Source organism: Catharus ustulatus, chromosome 18 (genome assembly GCF_009819885.2).
Source record: "Catharus ustulatus isolate bCatUst1 chromosome 18, bCatUst1.pri.v2, whole genome shotgun sequence".
NCBI lineage: Eukaryota > Metazoa > Chordata > Aves > Passeriformes > Turdidae > Catharus > Catharus ustulatus.
The window spans coordinates 9,976,543-9,998,182 of NC_046238.1; the positions used below are offsets into that span (position 1 = coordinate 9,976,543).

The window sequence follows — 21,640 nt, forward strand, 5'->3', positions numbered from 1 at the left end:
TACTCTGACAGGTGGGAGTCACCTTAGTTCCAGGCACAGGTTTAAACCATGGAGCTCTGCTGTGCTGTGGAAGGGATAAGGCTGTGCCTGTTTTCCACAGAGCATTCATCCCAAATGCAGCAAACCCCAAGCACCTTGGCTGCCATGAACTAGCATAGCCAGTGACAATTAACCAGATCAGAACAGGTCATTTCACTTACCCTGTGACCACAAAACATTTTTGGAAGTTACAGCCAACTAGCAGCTGTTAAAAAAAAGAAAGAAAATGAGTTGTTTACAAGTGCTTTTACTCCATCAGCCTCTTCCCTAAGCTGGTCACGGGACAGATGCCAGGAGTGCTCCTTGGAGATGCCTGAGGCTTCTCCCAGCCCACAGCACACAGGGATGGGCTGCTCCTCATCTCCTCCAGCCTGCCTCTCCACACCTGGCAGCAGCTGGAAGGCTGAGAACTGCATCTCACACCACCACAGAGCCCTCCATCCTGCATTGTACTCACAGGTCACATTCTGGGGCTGTGGCCCAAAACACCAAAGGGCCTCTGACACCTCAGACCTTTGAGCCATAGGAGATACCAACACTCCAGGCCATTCTGCCATCTTTTCACTATCTGGAGGTTGTTAATTAACACATTTGTGGAATATCACAATTTTACACAAAACTTTTGACCTCACCCATGTCAAAACCATCTCCTATGTGACCCTATACCCACAAAATGCTGCTTATGTTCATCACTATTCTCTTTTTAGCCTTTAAAGGCTGATTAAATGCAAAACAAGATCCTAAATTAAAACTTGAACCCCAGGTTCTTCTGACTGTGTTTATGAGGGGTTCAGAGTGATACCCCAAACTCAGCTTCATTCCAGTTTCCACAAACAGTTAAAGCACAAACTTTGGAAATCTTGGCAGAACAAGGAGCTTCACCTTGAAAATAAATAATATATATAATTCCCCTTGAAATGTCCAGCTCCAATTTTATTCTCTTCATGTATACTAATACACACATGAAGAAGTTTTCCATTTAAAACTGCATTCCCCAAAGTAACAAAGAATTTAGTAATAGTGTACTAAATGAAAATAATATATTTGCAGACTGGAATATGTCCTGCTACAGAGTCCAAATCTGCTTCATGAATTACATACAGCAGAAGGGAACATTTTCCAATGGAGGAGGAATCTATTCCAAGGATAAGCAGTCCTAGCCAATCAGGAACTGTTTTGTGAAGACCATCAGTGCAGACCTGGGCTTTCTGCTCCCAAAATTACCCTGAAACACCTGTGTTAAGTGATCTAGAGGTGATTTTTATTGTGATAGTTCAGTTAAAAGTGTGCAAGACACCCTGGGTTTTTTCAAACCACATTAAAACTTCCATGTGGTGTCCTGTTTGTGCACCCTACTCAACTGAACAGCTAGCTACACACAAGTCTAGGAAGACTGAATTTACTGCATCAGAAATCCTACATTTGTACTTTACAAGTGTCAGACAACCACTATAAAACATAATATTAGTCTTAAAACAAGCAGGAACTCTACTCCTCTCACAAATACCATTTATGCCTGGTGGGGGCAGCTCATGTTTTGTTTTTATCAACTGTAACAGCTCTGAGCAGTCATTATAACCTATAAGTTCTGTTTAAACCTGTCCCTCAAACTTTCATTTTAATGCACAAGTAAATATGGCTATATAACAATGTGAATTAAAGTTAACACGAATTTTGAAAGCCTATACAAAATAAGAAAGAGCTCCAATCATAACCACCCAGAACAGCCATCAGTGGTGCTGCTCTTCATTCAGGACAGTTCCATGGGTTGGCATTTGGTACCTAACACCTTATTTTCACCTTCCTGAATAAACAATCTTCTCTAAAGATGCTGTCAAAGAGTCTTTAGGAAAGAGGCAAATGTCTAAAACCTTTGCAACTTCCCTGCCTGTTTCTTTAAATAAATAAGACCATGTTTTGTTGAAGACAAAATTTTTCAATAGTTCTTAATACTCAATGACACAAACCCTGCACTTCAGGAGGAAAAACTGCTTACAAATATTTAGTTAGTTACAACCAAGCTTTACTGTAACCTTAAAAACAAGAAATTCCTATTTTTCATGCTGCTGCAAAGTTTTAGCTCCTCTGGCAAAAAGCAAACGTTCACTTTGAAGTTCCTTGCAAATGAAAGCAACACAACCAACCTACATTTTGCTGCCCACTAGCAAATGACACTGCTAAGGCCAAGCCAAAATTATTTTAGTCAGACAAACAGTTGGAGGTGAGATGCTGGCTTACAGCTAGACAACCTTAGCTTGATATCCAGCCCTGAGAAAATGAAAGGCAACAAATCACAGCATGCAGCAAAGGAGCAGGAAAGCATCGAGTGGAACTTGACTCCGAACATACCTCGTGGGCAGGGTCCAAAGTTCTGCACATTTCCACTCCTCACAGGGAAATCCAAGTGCAGGCAGGTTTTCATCACACCCTGAGCCTGGCAGAGGGTTAGCTTGGCTGCCAGGACCAGCACAGAACACAGGGCAGGCATTCCCAAGGAAACAAGGCTGGCCCAAGCAGAGAGAAGGGGTGCACATGCAGGGCTGGGCATGCGGGGAGTTGGGGTGACCCTGCCTACAGCTCTTTCAGCAGCAACCTCTTTTCATGGGCAGAAGTTGTTCAGATGCTTTTGAAGACAAAAACCCAACAGAACTTGACTCTGGCAAGCCCAGCAGCAGCTCCTGCTCTCAGCACAGAGCACCAGGGCACACGTACCTTCTTGTGAACAACGGAGGAGGTGGAATTAATGGTGCTCTCGTCACTATGCATCATGACCAGCTCAGGGCTGCTCTCATCCAGGACCTCCTGCATGCTGCTCACACTGCTGCTCTGGCTGCCTGTGCTCACAGACATGCTGGGGATGGAATGGTTGCTGCCCAGACTGTCCATCTTCCTACTCAGGTTTGATCCATGCTCACTGTCCTATAAAACAAGGGGCATCAGTTACAGATCCTGCAGGACATCACCTGCCCAGCACGTGCCTGCAACGCCCAGAGTTTGTTTTAAAGGTGACTCTGCAGACTTCAAGGGTCTTTGGGCACTATTTTGCCAACTGCACATCTCAAAGGGTTGTTTGGGTTCTGGAATGCTCCGTATCAGGCAGGCAGCTTCTGCCTTTGCCCTGCAATCTGATTACATCAGGTTTCAAGCCAGTTTTTTCCCACATATCCTTAAGTCTGGGCATGGTTCTTGGCTTGATAGGAGACATCCAGGAATACTGGATGGCTGGTGGAAGGAGTCTCAATGAAGAGAAATGATCCAAGTTTGAATTAAAACAATGCTTCAAGTCAGGATCTGCTGTAACACATTTCCTGAATCAGAAAACATGTAAGACAATGAACCCATTTATTATTTGATACATTCTACATGATGCAGAGGCTTTAACCTCCATGTCTCAAGCAGTCAGCAACTTGATTTTATCAAGCTAAAAACCCCTTGAACCTTGTGTTTTTTCATCCAAGATAAAGTGAAGAATCTCAGCAGCTGACTCAGATGAGCCTGCATTATTATTGGGGTTAAAACTTGGATATATAAATAAAGATTTCTCGTGTAAGAGGTATTTTTGATTCTACAGACAAATATGAGGAGTTAGCAGCCTTTTTTCTTCTTCCATACCCACAGGAGTACAGCAATGCCAGAGTATGTACTTAGTCTGGACTGATTTAGAGAATTTATGCAGTCCTTTGTCATTAACCAGTGGCACCAAAGAGGCTCACAAGGAGCTCACAGTGAGGACAGAACTCTGAACATCCTTCAGCACCTCCTGGGGTGAAGCAGCCTTGACTCACTAAAAGGAGCAGCCTGCTGCTGCATCCAGTTTGCCCTGGCCTCTGAAGGGAGCTTGGGGAGAATTCCATTACAAATCAATTAACAGGGAGCTCATTCTGTTGGAGACTTGACAGAAAGATAAAATTGAGACTTGACAGATTTGCCTTTGATTGTGTGATTATTTTTTAAGCAATCAGCAGATCATTCAGAGCCTGTGTGAGAGCACTTAAAATCCAGAACAATACTGTTTCACAGAGAACATAGGCACAGGGGAATGAAAATATTTTCAGGATGCTTATACAGAGTTGCAGAAGAAATCACACAATGAAGGACCTGAGGCTGTGTCATTAATGAACGTTTATGCAGGAAAGACGGAGATGAGATTGCATTTGCAACCTTAGCACTGCCTTCCTGACTTCAACCTTCTCCTTCTTGGAAGGGTTCTGAGGAAAGCATTAGTAATATTTTGCATGTTAAAGGTTTTTAGGGCTTATTTTCCACCTTAGAAAGCCCAAGGCAGAAGCAGGAAGTGCCTGGCTGCATTTCCAGAGGGGCAGGCTGTGTCCCCAGCTCAGCAGGAGCTGCAGCACGTGCTGGGTGTGCTTTCCCTGCCCAGTTAGTGACACACACGAGCAGTAACACCTCCCGTGGTGGACAGGGCTCAGGGGTCAGTGCAGAGCATGCTGTGCACATGCAGAGTGTCAGCTGCATCCCTGCCATCCCTGCACACAACAGCTCTGATCCCTGCTTTCTTCAGGAGTGGGGACAGGAGGAACAGCAGACACACCAGACACTGCCACGTGTTTCCTGTGCAGTGGAAGTGCTCAAGAGCCATGTGGGAAACTCCTTCCCCGGCACTGTGCTGCCCTGTCCCTCTGCTTGTGACAAGTGGGGAGAGAAACTGGAAGGTTCCAGTGCACAAGTCTGACAATCCCCCAGTCCCCAGCAAAGTTCCAGGTCTGGAAGCCGGAGGGGACCTTTAATCACAGCAGTTCTTGCTCCTTTGGGGCATCTTCACAGGGAGGGGGAGCACAAAGTGCCAGTCCCCTCCTGCAGCTCCACCTAAATCCCATGTGCCCATTCCTTCAACCAGCTTAGCTTTAGAGGAGCATCTGACACCCAAAAACCTCAAACCCAAGCCCCCGAAGATCCTCTGAGCTTGGGCACCTTGCTGTGTGTTATTGCCTCACTCCACTGGAGCAAAAGGAACACAGACATCAATTTGTCTGTCAGTGCTTTTCATTGAGAACCAGCCATGGATTTATTTATGCATTGTGCCTGCACCAAGTGACATTAATTTCCATCTAAGCTCATCAATTGAAAAATGACTGGTTTCCTTCTCTCAGCCACAGGGTCAATTATCATACACTGATTAAGTGGGTTGTTTATGACAAGATTTACACTCAAGCTGCATTTTAGGTCTTTAACCTTTTTCTTCTTTAACATTAAAGAATTTAAAAAAAATAAGTCTCACTAATTCAGTGATCTGCTTTTCAGCTCATGAGAGGCCAATTACTTTACTGTAAAGTTATGGTAATTGAAAAAATATTAACATTAATGGAGTTGTTTTGACTGTGCAGATGAGAAAGAAAAGCTTAGGCTGTCAAAGACCCTCCTCCACACAAGGCTGGGAGCCACTTCTCACAGAAGTGAGAACTCATTCTCCTTCAGAATGAGTTTCTTCCCTAAGGCTTCCAGAAGAAAGGGCAGCACTGGAAAAAATCCAAAGTTTCACATGTAGAGTAATTGGCAGCTTTAACACTGAGCAAGGACTACAATCACTCATCATCCTCTGCTGCTCCAGCTGATATTCCACCAGCATTCCCCACCTAGGCTGGGCTGGTTCTGCCACCCTAAGGACAGGAACATCTCCCTGGCCCTAAAATTACGTGTACCAGTGTACATGGGGTAGCAAAGGCTGAGTACCTCCTCCTCCTCCTGGGACTCGTTCAGGGGGCCGTTGCGCGTCTCCTGGAACAGGATTTTCTTCATCTTGCGGTACTGCAGGTTGTCCAGCTCCCTCACTGCATCCTTGGTCCTCTGGATGAGGTCTATGAGCACCCTGGGCGGGCGATCCCGGCGCACAAAATCGTGCTGGGTTAAAGGAAACAGAACAGCTCGTTTCAGAGCCCTCCAGTGACAGCTCCCATCTGCAGTTTATCTGTTCACACCCAGTCACTCCCTTCCTCAAGGACTCCAAACACACTGAGCTTGTGCTGGGCTCAGGTTTTCTGAGCTCTCCAGGCTACACAGACAATTTGTCCCTTCCTGAGCTGGTTCACTCAAAACTCACCAGGTGACACTTCAAACTTTGGAGGGACAGGAATGAACAAAATGCATCCAGAACAAAGAAGAATCAACCTGCAAAGATTTATCCTGCATCCATCTATTCCAATTCACACATAAAACCAGCAAGGAGACCTCAAAGTTTATTTACACCTAAAGCTTTTGTAGCCAGAACTGAAATCAAACCAGGCTCTTGCCAACACCTGCACAGGTTTTAAGGGCAGACTTAATATTCTTTAAGAGTATTTCAGAACATGATTAAAGCCTCTTCTGATTTATCACATACATTCTCCTGAACTGTACAGCTGGCAGTGGATGTAGAAGTCTCCAGCTTTCCCATTTAACCTTGGCTAAAGCAGTCAACCTAAGGGTACACTTGCCAATACTTTATATGGGATCCCTACAGCTGGGTGTGCTGCTCAGTAGTTTCCCAAGGGGGATGGTTTTAGGGAACAAACATCCTCTGCATGCTTGTAGAAAATCCTACAGTGAGAACAGAAAAGTTTGACATGGAAAAAAAAATCTGGGCAAAGAAAAGTTGTTCTCTACTGCACATTGCAAACGCCACAAGGGGTTTTTGTTAGAGCCTCAAGGGCTGGACCCACCTGCAAGGAAATTCTCAGGAAGGTCACCTTTGCCTGCTCAGCCTCACAGCTCTCCTGTGGGCTCAGCTCAAGAGTGAATTCATCCCCTGGAGCTGGAGTAACCAGCACATGGAGCCCCAGCCTGACCTAAAACAGGAGCCTCCAACAGAAGAGCTGAAAGGATGAGCTAATCATCTTTTAATGATTTATAAATAAACAAGGAAAGCATCATGCCACAAGCTGATTTCTTGTTTTTAATTGAACTCAAACTGTTGTGCATTTGAGTTTTGCTAGTGGGGACAGCCAGTCATTTCAGTACCCATTTTTTGCTTGTAGTGATGGTGTTTATTTTTGAATCAGGGCTAAAAGTTCTAAACGTCATTTCACACAGAAACAAAATGAATCATTTCTGCTCCTCAACATAGATAACCACCATTTATTTTTCTGTGAGCAGTAACAATCTGCAGCTTATTTATGATTAGGAAAAAAAGAAGCCATTTTTATCTCACTGTAGATCATTTTTAGAAAGCAGCAAAGCATTTGGAACCATGATCCTGAACCTAAATCCATTCTATGTGTGCACTTAAATACTAAAATGTGACCATGTGGAAAGTGTAGGGCAGACATAAATATAAATAAAATCTAAAATACAGAATAGAGCTGAGTCTGAAATCCTGTATAATTGTTTGTACAGACTCCAACCTAAGGTACTCCTGAAATCACATCCTTCAATGAACTCAGCCTGTTCCTAGAGAGCAGCAAGGCTGCCAATCCCCAGGAATGAATCATTCCAAAACCCACAACATAAACCTATTAGCTGGTCAGGGTGCTACAAGTAGAACCAGGGAACAAAACACTGATTACTTGCCACAGCACAAATGTACCACAGGAAATAAATAAATAAAAAAAAAAACTGGTGCCAAAGGGAGCACAAACAGCTCCTCCATCATTTACCTGCAGAGGTCATTGGCACCAGCAGCCAGAGGGAGAGCAGGGCTAATAATCAACTTTAAAGAAAGGCAACACTTAAAAGAAAAGCCAAAGCCTGATGGAAAAGGGGCTGAACAGAACTTCACACCCCTGTACCTTCTAATGGAAGGTTGTTCCTGAATTTCCCAAAAGCAAAGCCCTTGGAGCTGTAAACAATTCCTCCATTTCCCAAGTAAACTGAACCCCAGTGACTTAAACTGGAACTGATTTATGATTCACTGACAAAACCTTGGCAAACTCTACACACATCACTCCCAGTCCCCCTCCTACAGGCTCTTGGCAATTATACACCTGTAAAAACCCCTTCCAAAATGATCCAGTTATTTCCAAAACAAGTTTGTTTAATTGGGTTCAGTATATAGAAATCATAAAAAGGATTTAAACAACTTTTGGGTCTGGTGGTTTGATGAGGGGAGGAAGTCAGCCTTGGCCTATCCCCTTAATGCTACTTTTAACTGCTAAGTGTGATATTAGCATGAATGGAGGGAAAAAGAAAACCAATAAAACCAACTAAAGACTGGACTTTTGTAAGGGCAAATATTTGTTCTCCATCTCTACAATTATTTTGGTAGACAAACTAGATTTCCCTCCAGATTAGTGGGAAAGATTTGATAAATTACCCGTAACAAATCTGTTGATGATGGCCTTTCCTGAGGTATTTTTTGTAAGCAGTAATCAACAAATCCCCTAAAGGAGTCTGACCTGCAAATGAAAAAAAAATTAAAAATTAAAAAAAATAGTAAACTAAAAAATCTAAATGAAAGAAAGAAGCTCAAGATCTGGAATATATTCAAACTTATAGTACGAAGCAGAAGAAAAACATTGATTAATTTGTTCTTAAGTTCTAAGGCAGTGAAAGTAACTGGGTTTTCTCAAATTCCAAGTTGGTCTCATCCATTATTTTCCAGTTAAAGGTTGTTGAAACAACATGGACACACAACTATGCCCAAGCACAAACTGAAAACCAAGTTACAACTACATGTACCAGTCACTATTTATGATTTTACTTCAATAGCAGTGGAATTATTGGGAACTGCAGAAATGCACTCACTGACCTCTGGGAGGTTACACAGGGAACCCTGCCTCAGTAAAGCCCCTCAATGCTCAGTCCAACACTTCAGGCTTTATTTGAGGCTTTATCCCAACTGATCTTTTCAGTGTCTCTGGACTCAGAAGGAGCACAAAAGGCACCTTGGTGACTCAAAGAGAGAGAACAGGGCACTGTAAAGTTGCAATCAAGAGCACTGAGATGGTGCTGTGTTAATCCAGCTGTCCCTGCTCTGCACTGCAAATCCTGCACAGAATGTGGGGAGCACACTGCAGGCAGTACAGCAAGCTCCTGGACCATGGAAAAATGGGCAAAACAGAGAGGATGAAATAAGGAAACTGGAGTGGTCTTGATAAAATGATCAGCAATTCAACAATCATGCTGCTCAGAGAAATGGGGGAACCTCACACCTCAGCAGGAGCTTTTGTTTCAATCCTTCTGCAGACTCTGCCAAGCACCACCCCACAGCAACATTCCAATTTTGGGTACAGGGAACAGCAATCCTTTGCTCCCACAGAATAACAAAGTGTTCTTGTATCCAAGCTCAGATTCTGGAACAAGCCTGGAGCACAGTGAGTATTCACTGGCCACAGAGCTCTGAGGGCTTTTGGAGTCCCCCACTGACAAAAATATCCAATTACCTCCACATCCTCCTCCCTTTCTCCACATTTCAGCTGCACAGCAATGCTAACAACTCTTCTGCCAACAGGGATCTTTGGCAGCTGGAAACTTTGCTGATGCTGAGCCACGGCTGGTTTAACACATCTGAGAATATTTTAATCCCTACAGCTGCTACACCCCAGAATTAACACCTCCACACTTTTAGATTGTAGAACAGCCAGAGTGACAGAAGGTCAAAACTGAGCCAGCCTACACAAGATTTGAGAACACACACAAATCACTGCACTGCAGCCAACATGTTCATTGTCAGGCTTGAACTGTGCAGTGTCACAGGGCATTTTCAGGGAAATGAACAACAAAAATCAGCTGTCAATGGTTCTCTTACCATTCATTTGATTGTAACCTAGGGGAATCGTTCTGGGCTATGTGATATAAGGCACTCATTGCATTCATGTTGAAAAGTGGAGGCTTTCTTTCAGCTGGAAAGAAAAAAAGAACAGAAAGGTGTGATAAGGCTGTCTGCAAAGAAAGGAGAAATGCATGGAAGTATGAGCAGGGTATCACTGCTAAATCAATACTCAGTGCTGTTGTCACCACAATTAGGGCAATTATTTTAATATTCCAAGTCAGACCAGGACACCCACACAAGGAAAGCTGTTCACTTGGAGAGGGATGGCAAAATCCAAAGAGAGCAAGATACCAATTCTAAGGAAGAGTTTGCAGTAAATTTTAGTTTAATTACAACATCTCACACCTGATCTGCTGTGGCAAAATCAGGTGAAACTGAGTAAAACTTATCTTAGGCACAGTTCAGGGCCAGGACATGCTGTGTCAGTCCCCACAGATCTTTGATGCACTGCTGGAACATGTGGAATAGAGGAAAAAGTGTCTGCCTGCCTCATTTGTCACTGCAAGTGAGACAGCTTATCAAATTCACTTGCCAGATGCCATGAATTCTCTCTCACTGCAATCCTTTCCAGTCCTTGCACCAAGAGGGCCCCCGCCCTCTCAGGAGGGCAGAACCCAGAGCTCTGGGAGAGGCTGGCTCTCACCAAGGGCAGTGGTGCCAGGATCTCTCAGTTCTTTCAGGCCAGAGCAGCTCCTTGCCATGCAGGCAAACCACATCTGCTTTTCCTTAATCACTACTTCAGCCACACCAGGAATTAAGACATCAGCGTTCAAAGAAAGCCAAGTGCTACTCAACAAGAGATTTCTTCCCCCTGCTGCCTGACCTCGTGTTCAGACAGGGTCCAAGTTTAAAAAAGTTTAATGCTTCTCAAAAGGGTGTTTTTAAAGAAAGTAAATCAATCATCTCTGTAAAGTGGCTTTGAGGTTCCTGAGTAAGAAGCTTCACAGAAACTCTGGTACCAAGACTGTGTCTACACAGGGTTGCAGAATCTCTCCTACTGCTGTGATTTGCTCCTTGAGAGGCTGTGACAAGCCTGAACTCCACACAAACAAAAATCACTGGCCATGCACAACAACAGAAAGCTAAAACTTCCAATTCTGGCATTCTTTATGTCAAAATACAGACTGTGTCAGCATGCTGGCACATGAAATACAGCTATGTTAGTTACTGGTTATCTACACCATCTCAGTTCTGGAGACAACACTGCTTCTGCACATCCTCCTCTTTGTTATCTCACACATTTCTGCTGATTAAACATCCACCAATGACATCTTCAATGAAATCACTCACACAATAAGTTATTAGTGTATTGCTGTTAAAAAGAATCTGTATCAAGACTGATTTTTGAAAAGAATCTACTCAGCACATGCAGTGTCAATACTCAAACTTGTAACACACACTCAGAGTCTGCTCTGTGTACCTGCCACCACATCCACCTCTGCTCCAGGCTCTGTGGATGTGCATCATTTGCCCTTTGCAGTGCAAACCCTTTTCTTCTCCTCCTGTACACAACCTGTCCACGATGATTCATGGCACAAACTTTTCAGCTGAGACTGAAGATTTTTCATTCAGAGAGCAGGGAAGTAAGAAGAGTTGAAAAATAAATGTAGGTGCCTTCTAACACACAATCCTTAGGACACCAGCTCCCCTGACACAACAGCTGGGACAACTTTCCCAGAGTGCAGATGACAAACCATGGTTTCCTCTCACTCAAAGGCAAAATGCTCTGGTTCTCCAGGGAATAGCTGAGCACACCAGACTAACATGAAAGGACACTGCATTAGTGGCTTGCTCTTGATTTGCCAGCAAGAAACAGATTTAACTGTCAGAGTTTTCCAAGTCAGGTGTTTTAAAGGGAAAAGCTGATGAGGAATAAGGATGTTCCCTTTCTGCAGGAGCTCCTAACACACTGCAGAGCCAATCACCCACCTCAGCTGCTGTGTGTGCACTCACCTAACTCGATGCACGTGATCCCAAGAGACCAAACATCCACCTTCCCATCGTACTGCCCCTCATCCATTGCAAGGATCACCTCTGGAGCCATCCTGCCAAGCACAGAGCAAAGGGGACACAGGGTCACTCCAAGCACCAACCAAGGTGGTTTCATTCCCTTTAGCAAAGCCACAGACCAGGAGAGACAGCAGAGAGCTGAGGAAAAGTGTGCTGGGATGGAACAGGCACTGACCACACCAAAAACTTGTCAGAGCAAGGGGGAAAAGCAAAAGAGGAAAGGGAAAGGGGAGAGAAAAAAAAGAGGAAAAGGGAGAGAAAAAAAAAGAGGAAAGAGGAGAGAAAAGCAAAATAGTAAAGGAGGGGAAAAAAGAGGAAGAGGGGACAAAAGAGGGGAAAGAGGGGAGGAAGCAAAAAAGGGGAAAGGGGGGAAGAAGCAAAAAAAGGGGGGGAGAGGGGGGAGGAATAAAAAAAAAAAGGGGAAAGGGGGGAGGGAAAGGGTCAATCCCATCCTCTTCCTGTTAGCAGAGCACACTGGCACAGGGGAGACCCCCCTGTTTCCAAAGGCACTGTAGCTGCAGGCTGACAGCAAGGGCTGGGAGAGCTCTAAAGGCAGCCCTTGCACCCTCCCCCAAGCCTCCCCTTGGCACAGCAGGAGCATTCCCAGCAGACAAATGCAGCCTGTGGGTGCAGCTCTGAATGGAACAGGGAAATTGGGAACAGTGGGGATGTGCAGTGGTCCAGGATAAAGGGATGGGGTGGGGACAGAGAAGCAGCAGGCCCAGCCTGCAAAAATTCAGCCTCTTAATTTGTGTTCTTCCATAAAAAGGCTTCCTGCCAAACAGCCTCATTCCAAGGCTGGGCCATGGTGACCTCCCAGCACTGCCTGGGGACTCTGCCACAAAATCAGCAGAGCATGGAGCTGTGCTGGTCCTCAGTGCTGGGAATGCCAAGGACTTGGGTAACCCCTCAGCAATTCCTTCAAAACAGGATTTGAGTAGCTGTGTGACTTCCAGTCAGACTAACAGGACCCCCTTTCTCCACCAATGTCTCAGTCCCATCACCTGTGGCAAGTGGGAGTTGTTTTTAAGGCAAACTGCAAGAGTGGAGCCACTTCCAAGCACAGCCTAAACCTCTCCTTATGGACCCTGAGGAAGGACAGACTTCCTGAAGAGCTGGACACAGGGATGTCAGGAAAACTGCCTGGCTGATGAAGACTTTATCCAGGTATTATTACTGCATTGTGAAGTACTGGAAAGGAAAGAGCAGTTTTATAAAGGACTAAAGCACTGCAGGCTTCACTCACCAGTAAGGTGTTCCCACAAAAGAGTTGGCAGGGGAGACTATAGATGCAGACCCAAAATCAGCGAGCTTCACTTGACCTGGTTCTGTTAGAAGAATATTTCCAGCTTTAATATCCCTTTAACAGAGAAATAAAAAAAAGAGAAAAAAAAAGTAATTTAGTATGATGCAAACTGTGGTGAGATGCCTCTGTCTGCAATTTGTGATGCTGAGACAGAGAGGAATTCACTGAGAGTGTTTCAGCAGCAAGCCCAGAGTAACCTCTACTCCCCCAATCCCTGGACAGCAGGAATATTATGGAATACTTCATCCACAAGTGCTACTTGTACATTCCCACACTTCTGCTGCAGGACAAGTGCTGAAGTCTTGTGTGTGCAGGAATGAACACCTCAAAAGCACAAGAGACACAGCACAGGCTGTCCCTTCACTGTCACCTCCACTGCCACCTTCCCTGTACAACAGCCAAAGGGATGGAGCACCTCTCCCACAGTAAAAGGCTGAGAGAACTGGAATTGTTTAGCCTAGGAAAAAGCAGGCTTCAGGGTGACCTAACTGTGGCCTTCCAGTACCTGGAGAGAGCCTACAAGAATGATGGAGAGGGATTTATTCCTATTTACAAGGGATGGAGGGACAGGACACAGGGAATGGCTTCCCACTGACAGAGAGCAGAGTTAGATGGGAAATTAAGAAGGAATCCTTCCCTATAAGGGTGGTGAGACCTTGGCACAGGTGCCCAGAGCAGCTGCAGCTGACCCTGGATCCCTGGCAGTGTCCCAGCCCAGGCTGGAGAAGCTCAAGCCACTTGGGTTGGTAGAAGGTGTCCCTGCCCATGGCAGGGATAGCACCAAATGAACTTTAAAGTCCCAACACAAACCACGCTGTGATTCTATACACCACGTATCTGCAGAATATCTGCCAGCCTTGTGCCTGCAGTTCAATAACAACACCAAGAATTCCCTGCAATTTCCTCCTTTTCCAGCCGCGGGGCTGCAGTGCCGCTCCCTCACCACCAGGTGGCGCCCCCGCGCCAGGACCCCGCGCGGGGCCGGACCCGCGGGACCCGATCCCAAAAATGGGACCCGGACCCCAAAAACCGGGAACCGACCCCAAAACTGGGACACGGACCCCAAAAACCGGGAACCGACCCCAAAACTGGGACACGGACCCCAAAACCTGGGGACACCGGCCCCAAAACCTGGGACACGGACCCCAAAACTGGGGACATCGGCACCAAAACTGGGGACATGGGCACCAAAAACTGGGAACCGACCCCGAAACTGGGAGAATCCCGGCCCCAAAAAAGGAGACACCGACCCCAAAACCGAGGAATCCTGGTCCCAAAAACTGGGGCAACCCCAGCCCCAAAACTATCCCAAAACTGGGAACCCCAGCCCCAAAACTGGGAACTTCCCCCGGGGCTGGGCACAGCAGCACAGCCAGGGCTCGCCCTCTCTCCTCCCCTGTCACACAGCAGCCACAGCAGCAGGGATGCATGATGGGCCACAGCAACGGGGGATGGATGTGTCGCTGCTCATTGCTGGGGGAGCACAGTGGCCTTCCCACCTGAGCAGGGAAAGGGTGGGATACCCCAGGGAAATCCAGACAGGATAGGTGGGGGTGGAAGGGATCTCTGGAGGTGACCCAGTCCAAACCCCCTGTGCAATGACACAGAAACGTGTCCAGGTGGGTTTGGAATGTCCCCAGAGAGGGGAAATCCATGCCCTGGGCAGCTGCTCCAGGGCTCTGCCACCTGCCATGCAAAAGTGCTTTGATTTCTCCTCAGGCAGTTTTATCCTTGACCTACACTTCCATCACCTGACTGTGATTCCATCCCACCTCTGTGACCCCCCTGCCACTGAACACTGTGCAAAACCAATACAGTTTTACTCATCCACATGTAAATATGAAAAATACCTAGTCTTAGAAATAGTCTAGCTCAGTGAACTCCAATTTTCTGGCACATTTAGGGTGATATTCTACTAGTGTTCAGTGCAACATTCCTGTGTAGCCTTTGTTACCAGGGTCTGCCAACAAGGCAGAGAAAATGCTTTTCCAAGGCTGTTCAAAGGCAGTGAAGCAGCTTTGAGAGTCCAGGGAGCAGCACAGGGAAGGGCAGCCCCAGGCTCACCTGTGGATCCTACAGTGGGAGTGCAGGTAGGCCAGCCCCTGCAAGGCACCGTGGGTGATGGCAGCAATCTCCACTTCCTGGAGTGGCTTCTTGTGAACTACAGGGAAAAAAAAATAAAATCAAGGAAATAAAACAGAACAGAAGAAAATAAATTGGATGTTTTCCTGAGAAAGTGGTTTTTAAAGAAAGGAATCCCACCAATCTGCTACAAAGAGAAATCAGGGATGAATTCTTCACTGTGAGGGTTTTAAGGTCCCTCCCAGCCCAAACCATTCTGTGATCCTGTGATCTTGGCCCCCAAGGAACACTAGTTTTTGTCAACTTTGGCTTTGATTCCCTGCTCTGACTTAGGTTCCCCTATTTCTTTGCAGGTGCTGATCCAGTGTTGATGTCACATCAACCTCCTGTTCTAATAATCTGTAATAATTCCTGCACACTGCAAGGCAAGGACAAAGGTGATCTCTGCAGGGTTTTATTATGGATATTCCAAAAACAGGCAGAGATTACAGGAACATATCTGTACAATTTTATACCTTCATTTGCCAAAATTAAAACGTGCAGGACAACTATCTCCAGCACTGGGAAAGCCTCAAATTCTTCCCAGAGAATGGAGCAGGACAAATAGACCATCTGTAAAATCCCACTCTGTGAGGAAACAGCCTCCCTTCAAACACAGGAAAAAGAAAATCCAAGCTGTATCAAACTTACCTTCTAGCAAATCAGAAGCTGATCCTAAACAGTACTCCATAACCAACTGCAAAAAAAAGAGAACATCATGCCTTCAAGTGTCTCTGGAAGCATTGTGAAATTAAAAAACACCTTTACATTCCAAATTTAAATCACATGGTGGCTATAACACCCTGATTAAGGGAAAAGTAGTAGGTTTTGTTAGTTTTCCATGAGAAGATGTAAAATTTGACTTGATTTTAGCACTATTCAGCACAACCCCCAGGCCATTTCAGTGCCTGTGCTGAGGGTTTGAGGTTGCAGGGTCCATTTGCCCTAAATGCCCCTCACTCACCCATGCTGTGTGCTCCTTCAGGTAACAGCCCTTGTACTCTATGGTGTTGGGGTGCTTCAGCTGTTGGAGAAACTTGACTTCTTTGATGATATCCTGCCATTTCTAATGAAAAAACAAAGCAAAAACTATAAATACATTTCTCTTCTTGATCCTCTACATCCTTTCATACACCACACATTGTAGGACAGTCTGAAAAGTGACCATAAAACTATTTTACAATATGAAGATGGAAAACCAAAAGCACAGTTGTGGATCAGCTGTTGGGGTCCCTATTGCACTGAGATACCCCCAATTTAACAGCCTGAGGAATGCCAAAATATTTTGTCCTCATTTTAACTGCAGTACCTTTTACTTAAATGCTGCTGCTTTGCAAACTGAAGTGTTCAGTGGCCTCAAAGTAAGAAACTACAGAGAGTAGCAGTGAGCTGCTCACCTTGTGTAACACAGCACCAAACCACTGACATTTGGGAGACCAATAAGCAAGCAAGGAAAAATGAGTTTAAACCACCCCTGTTTGCTCTTGACAAACAAACACACCCTGCACATCCACACACCAGTCCAAAGGAACAGTGGGTCCAAGTTCCACTCAAAAATAAGAGGAACAATTAATAAGCAACAACTGAAAGGAGACTGAGATTAGCAGGTCTTGGCAATTTGAGAGATCCCCAAGAGAGATGTGGCCAGTGTGCCCTTAACACACACTTTATTTCTTTTAATAAAATGATTTCTGAACCAAGCCCCATCCAGGCATTCTGAATCCCCACTCATTCCTTAAACTGAACTGTTTGTCCAAATCTGCATAAAGTCATTTTCTCTCCCCAGACCTCCAGGATTCCCATGGAAGGGAGCAGCAGCTCCTGCATTAGAAGCTGTTCTGTTGGGGTCAGACCAGAGCTGCAGCTCATTTTCCCGCTCAGATTTCCACTGGAGCTGCCACAGCTCCTGAATGCACAATTTGCTTTTATTCCTCTCACCTCATTCGTTTGCTTTCCACTGTAGGACATCTTCTTGACTGCCACCACCTCATTAGTGTGGGAATTCGTAGCCTGGAGTAAGGAAAGAGAAACATTGAAAACAGCAAGAAATAGATTGAGAAAAGTTTCATTTTCCTCCCCCTCCCCACAGAATGAGCTGTGCCTGTGGCAAATGCAGGTTTTTTTCTCTTATACCCTTGCAAGCTCCTATACCTCAGAGACATCTTCCTCAGGATAAGATTTACCACACAACTATTAGGACATTTTCCCCTGATTTTTTCTGTCCATATCCATGTTCCTCCCCCAGATTTTGTGCTACTTCTCTACAGATATGTAAAAAGCCCAAAAATACACCTACTGAGAACCCTCAAAATACAGTTTAATCAGAATTGCAGTAGAAACAGTTTTAGATGAACCTTTGGCAAAATGTTTGCCCAAGAAAAAAATAAAGAGGTGTATCAAAATCTCCATGACCTCCTCCAAAAACTCCATACAGCACTGACAGTCTTAAATAGCTATTTTAATTTCCAGCATCAAGAACATGATTCCACCTGGAATTTATCTAAATTGAAAAGCTTTCCTTTCACTGCACTTGATCTTAGTTTTGCCATGATACAGCCATCAAAATTCTCCTTTTCTGCAGCCTGGATGATGTAGGGATGGTAACTGAAGGCTAGAAACTCAGCTTTGGAGAGATGTCTCCTTGCCTGGACTGGCACTGTCCTCATTTCTGCATGTTAAGGGTAAAAAACATCAAGTTTTTGGTCTTAAAACAGTTACTGAAATCTCTGTACCTCCAACCTTTTTTGGGACAAAAAAAATTAGTGACAGTTAAAAGCTTAAACTATAATAGGAGCTAAATGTGGTAAATCCTCCTTTCAAGTATTAACTAATGACATTTTTTTGAGGCATGTGGGGACTTCAAAGAAAAACTGTATTGAGTAAAACCAGTGGAGAACAGGAATTACTGAAGGGAGGTGACACAGGCCCCTCAGAGCACAAACTCCTCAAATGAGACAGAGAAAGTTGAAAATGAGTAACTCTGGGAAAAGACAAAAACCTTCCCCACCACTTGCCACCCTGACTCAGCACAGAGAAGATCAAGAGTGTTTTACTCAGATGTATTAATGTTTCTTTTCTGCCTGTCACATTAATTCCAAGTAGCTCCCCCTGACCATGGTACCTGTCCTTCCTGCTGGGATTTGTCACTGAAGGACACACTGCCACCTTCCCAGAGCTGTGGGGAACTTGTGGCTGCACCCAGAGCTTGGGATGCTCCTGGCTGACAACTCCCAGGGCTGTGTGAGCACACTTGGGAACAGCCACTTGCTGAAGCAGTTTGGGGCCTGTTTGAGATGATGCCTTGTGGAATTATATTGTCATCCCTCAAAACACACATGAAATACTTGGATGAGGTAACATTTAAGGTTCCTCTCCTTACAACAGTTCCACCAACACCTCCATCACTTCACACAACTCCAAACAGTGAATTGGAATGCTTACAATAACTCATGCTACCTATGGCCAGTGAGAGGGATCTAATCTTAATACTTTAAAGTCTGATATTCAGAAACCCAGTTCCAGTGAACCTGATCCTCCTGAGTGGCTGACCATGGCTCCAAGCAGCTTTAATTTAGCTTTAACTGATTTGTTAAAAATTGATTCTATTTCAGTCTCACTAATGCCAACTGGATTATAATTATTTCCAATTACAGTACTTAGGATTTGGTTTTGTTTGATACCAACTGTAAAAGCACCATTTTTCTCATTTCCAGATTAAATTCTCTTGCCTGTATCAATGAATGCCATACATCCTTCCTGCTTGAATTCCCATTACTCTGAGGACTCTCTCTTTGCTTTTGCTATAAAGGAATTTGCAGTGATTTCCAAGCATCTTGACATTCCAGTTCGGCAAATTAATTTTCAGCTGTTTAAATTCAACTTTCAGCACCAAACAGCACAGAAGACCATACACTTGACCTGGACAGTTGGGTGAACTATTAAGATTATATAAATACAGCTGGAACATTAAAGAGATCAGGAGTGGTTTGGAAACACTGATTTTTGAGATGTGTTTTCACAAAACCAATGTACACAAAGCACTGAAAACTCAAGGAACTTCGAGTTTTTCTTCTTCTACAAATGCTCAAAAGCCTCCAAAACATCACTTGAAACAATTCTGAACACCAAAAAAAAGAAAGAACTCTACTTACAAAGTAAACTGCTCCAAAACTTCCATGTCCAATTTCATGCAAGCCCACGAAGATTTCCTCAGGATCATCTTTGTAGAACAGGTCAGCTATTTCTGGGTCCTTTGGCACCCCTTTGCGCATGTTGAAGCGTGTTAGCAACTGCTCTGTGCTCTCAAGTCCCAGCCAATTTCTTCCTTCATGGACAAAGCCGTGTGCAGACAGCTCTCAGCACCTGCTGGGAAGGTTCACCTTTAATCTGTTTCCCTTGCACGTGTTGCTGTTCACACTTCTCTGACAGCAAAATGAGAGGAAACACTTCCAGCAGCAATAGGTTTCACCATTGCTTCCTCCCCCCAGCTAATTCTTTTTCATTATTAGTGCTATTTAGATAGAGAGATTAAAATGCATTCAGGACACAACAGCTCTTTATCTCACACAGGAAGCAAGTGCTGCAGTGACACTGAAGTCCACTTGAATTCAAGAGTCCTGTTGCTATGCAAAACATCCTGTGACAGGAGTTTGTTATTCTTCACGCGGGCTCCCGATGTGTCAGTTTTTAGACTCTCTCTGTTGTTCCTCCTACTTTCCTGGGCTGTTTGCTTTGTTTCTCTACTCCCAACTGCCAGCTGGTGCTGGTGGAAAAGTCAGCTGCTATTCCACAGCAACACTTTGCAGCCATGTAATTGTTATTTCTCTGTTTATTTACTCAGAGCTGCGTGACAGCCAGTGCTGCTGGATTGTGATCACTCCCAGCACATGGAATTGCTTTTGAAAAATCCTAAACTCCATCCTGTAAGGCAGATCTTTGCCTCCTTAACATCATCTTTTAGCACAGCACTGAGCTGCATCTATATGAAGACTTTCAGTGTTCATCCTCAAAATTTTAGTAATGTGGGAAGGAAAAAAAAAAAAAGGAAGAAACATCCTAGTATCAGGAAGTTTCCATTTCTTAACAAAACATCTTGAAAATTCTGCATTGACTCATTAAATCTGGTATACAAAGCATTGATAGGAGCCTTTACCCATCTGCTTTTGCCTTGTGAAATGCAGCAGAGGAGCTGCAGCTGGGTCACCTGGAGGAGTTTCTATCAATCTGGAGCAATTCTCAGAGCCACTTCACACCTGTGGTTCAGCACCTCATTTACTGAGGCCACAGCCTGTCTGTGCACAACATTCTCCTGCCAACACACCAGAACCTTCAGCCTATGCCATGATATAAACCAGGGCAACATCTCATGGGAGACCAGCTGGAATGGAACAATCAGGTAAATTTATAACTGAAACCCACACACAAAAGGCTTTAGAAGGTTTTGGATTGTGGATGAAAGCAGAATTTTGGGCTGGTGCTGAGACAGGCTCAGGGTCAGTGATGGAGCAAGCAGAGGTGCAGTGAGAGGAGCCCACCTGGATCAATGTGGCACCAACCATGCTCTGTGGCTCACATTCCTTCCAGCAGCATTGTCCTGTGCTCCCAGCCCTCCAGACTCTCCCACTCTGCAAAGAAAAACAAGGAACTGTATTTAGAAAAATGAGTTTTAAGTTTTACACCTTATTTTAACACACAAACCCACCACACCCAGTGACCACAGGGCTCCACTGGAAAGCACAAGGAGAACTGGCTGAGTATGCTAATGGTGTCTGTAGGTGAGGATAAAACTTCCTGTCCTCCAAAGCCCTTGGACCATTTATCACTGGAGGACAGAAAACCAGGAAAAGGGGTCAAATGCCAAGTTCTCTGGCTTTTATAAAGACTCTTAAGCTTGCTAGGGCACAGGATGCTCCCTCTCAGTCCCTGTTTTTTAGATAATATATAAAAAGGATAAAGATCAGAAAAAATCCCCATCCCTGGAAGTGTCCAAGGCCAGGCTGGATGGGGCTTGGAGCAACCTGGGATAGTGGAAGGTGTCCCTGGCCATGGCAGGGCAGTGGAACTGGATGGGCTTTGAGGTCCCTTCCAACCCAAACCATGCCAGGATTCAGTGAGAATCCAAGGAGGCTAAATTCCTCACTTGACTGTGCTCTACCTGCTGACACACAAGGTTCCAGGGAAAGTCCTGGCATTAGTAAATGAGTAAATTCCACCAGGGAGAGTATGAGCAATGCAAATATGGAAAAGGAGTGCCAGCCAGTGAGCCCCACCAGCTGCAATCAGGGCACAGTGAGGGATGTCACCCAGTGCTGCCACCCTCTCCCATGGGTGTGGGAACACCCCCAGAGAGCCACTGCTGTCCCCTCAGGGGAGGGGGACACAGGGAGAGCTGGGGAATCAGCCTGATCTCATGGAAAATGTTATCATGGAGCTACAGGCACAGCAGAAATGCTTCCAAGTTA

General features: G+C 45.0%; 1 protein-coding gene across 3 annotated transcripts in view; it reads right to left on the minus strand.

Annotated features, from left to right (window-relative positions):
* Positions 1-20,799, minus strand: part of TAOK3 (TAO kinase 3) — a 41,713-nt gene extending 20,914 nt beyond the window's left edge. Inside the window, exons 1-13 of one of the 3 annotated variants that reach the window (XM_033075506.2) lie at positions 20,714-20,799; positions 19,331-19,541; positions 17,118-17,189; positions 16,144-16,245; positions 15,831-15,876; positions 15,123-15,219; positions 12,999-13,112; positions 11,696-11,787; positions 9,719-9,812; positions 8,285-8,366; positions 5,731-5,898; positions 2,752-2,958; positions 201-244 (exon numbers count right to left, since the gene is read on the minus strand). In XM_033075506.2, coding sequence (XP_032931397.1) covers positions 201-244; positions 2,752-2,958; positions 5,731-5,898; positions 8,285-8,366; positions 9,719-9,812; positions 11,696-11,787; positions 12,999-13,112; positions 15,123-15,219; positions 15,831-15,876; positions 16,144-16,245; positions 17,118-17,189; positions 19,331-19,450 — 1,238 coding nt within the window. In that variant the 5' untranslated portion in view covers positions 19,451-19,541; positions 20,714-20,799. Of the gene's footprint in view, positions 1-200; positions 245-2,751; positions 2,959-5,730; positions 5,899-8,284; positions 8,367-9,718; positions 9,813-11,695; positions 11,788-12,998; positions 13,113-15,122; positions 15,220-15,830; positions 15,877-16,143; positions 16,246-17,117; positions 17,190-19,330; positions 19,542-20,713 lie in introns of those variants that run through there. The other 2 variants (XM_033075507.2, XM_033075508.2) reach the window with 2 other exon arrangements.
* Between the last annotated feature and the right edge of the window lie 841 nt (positions 20,800-21,640).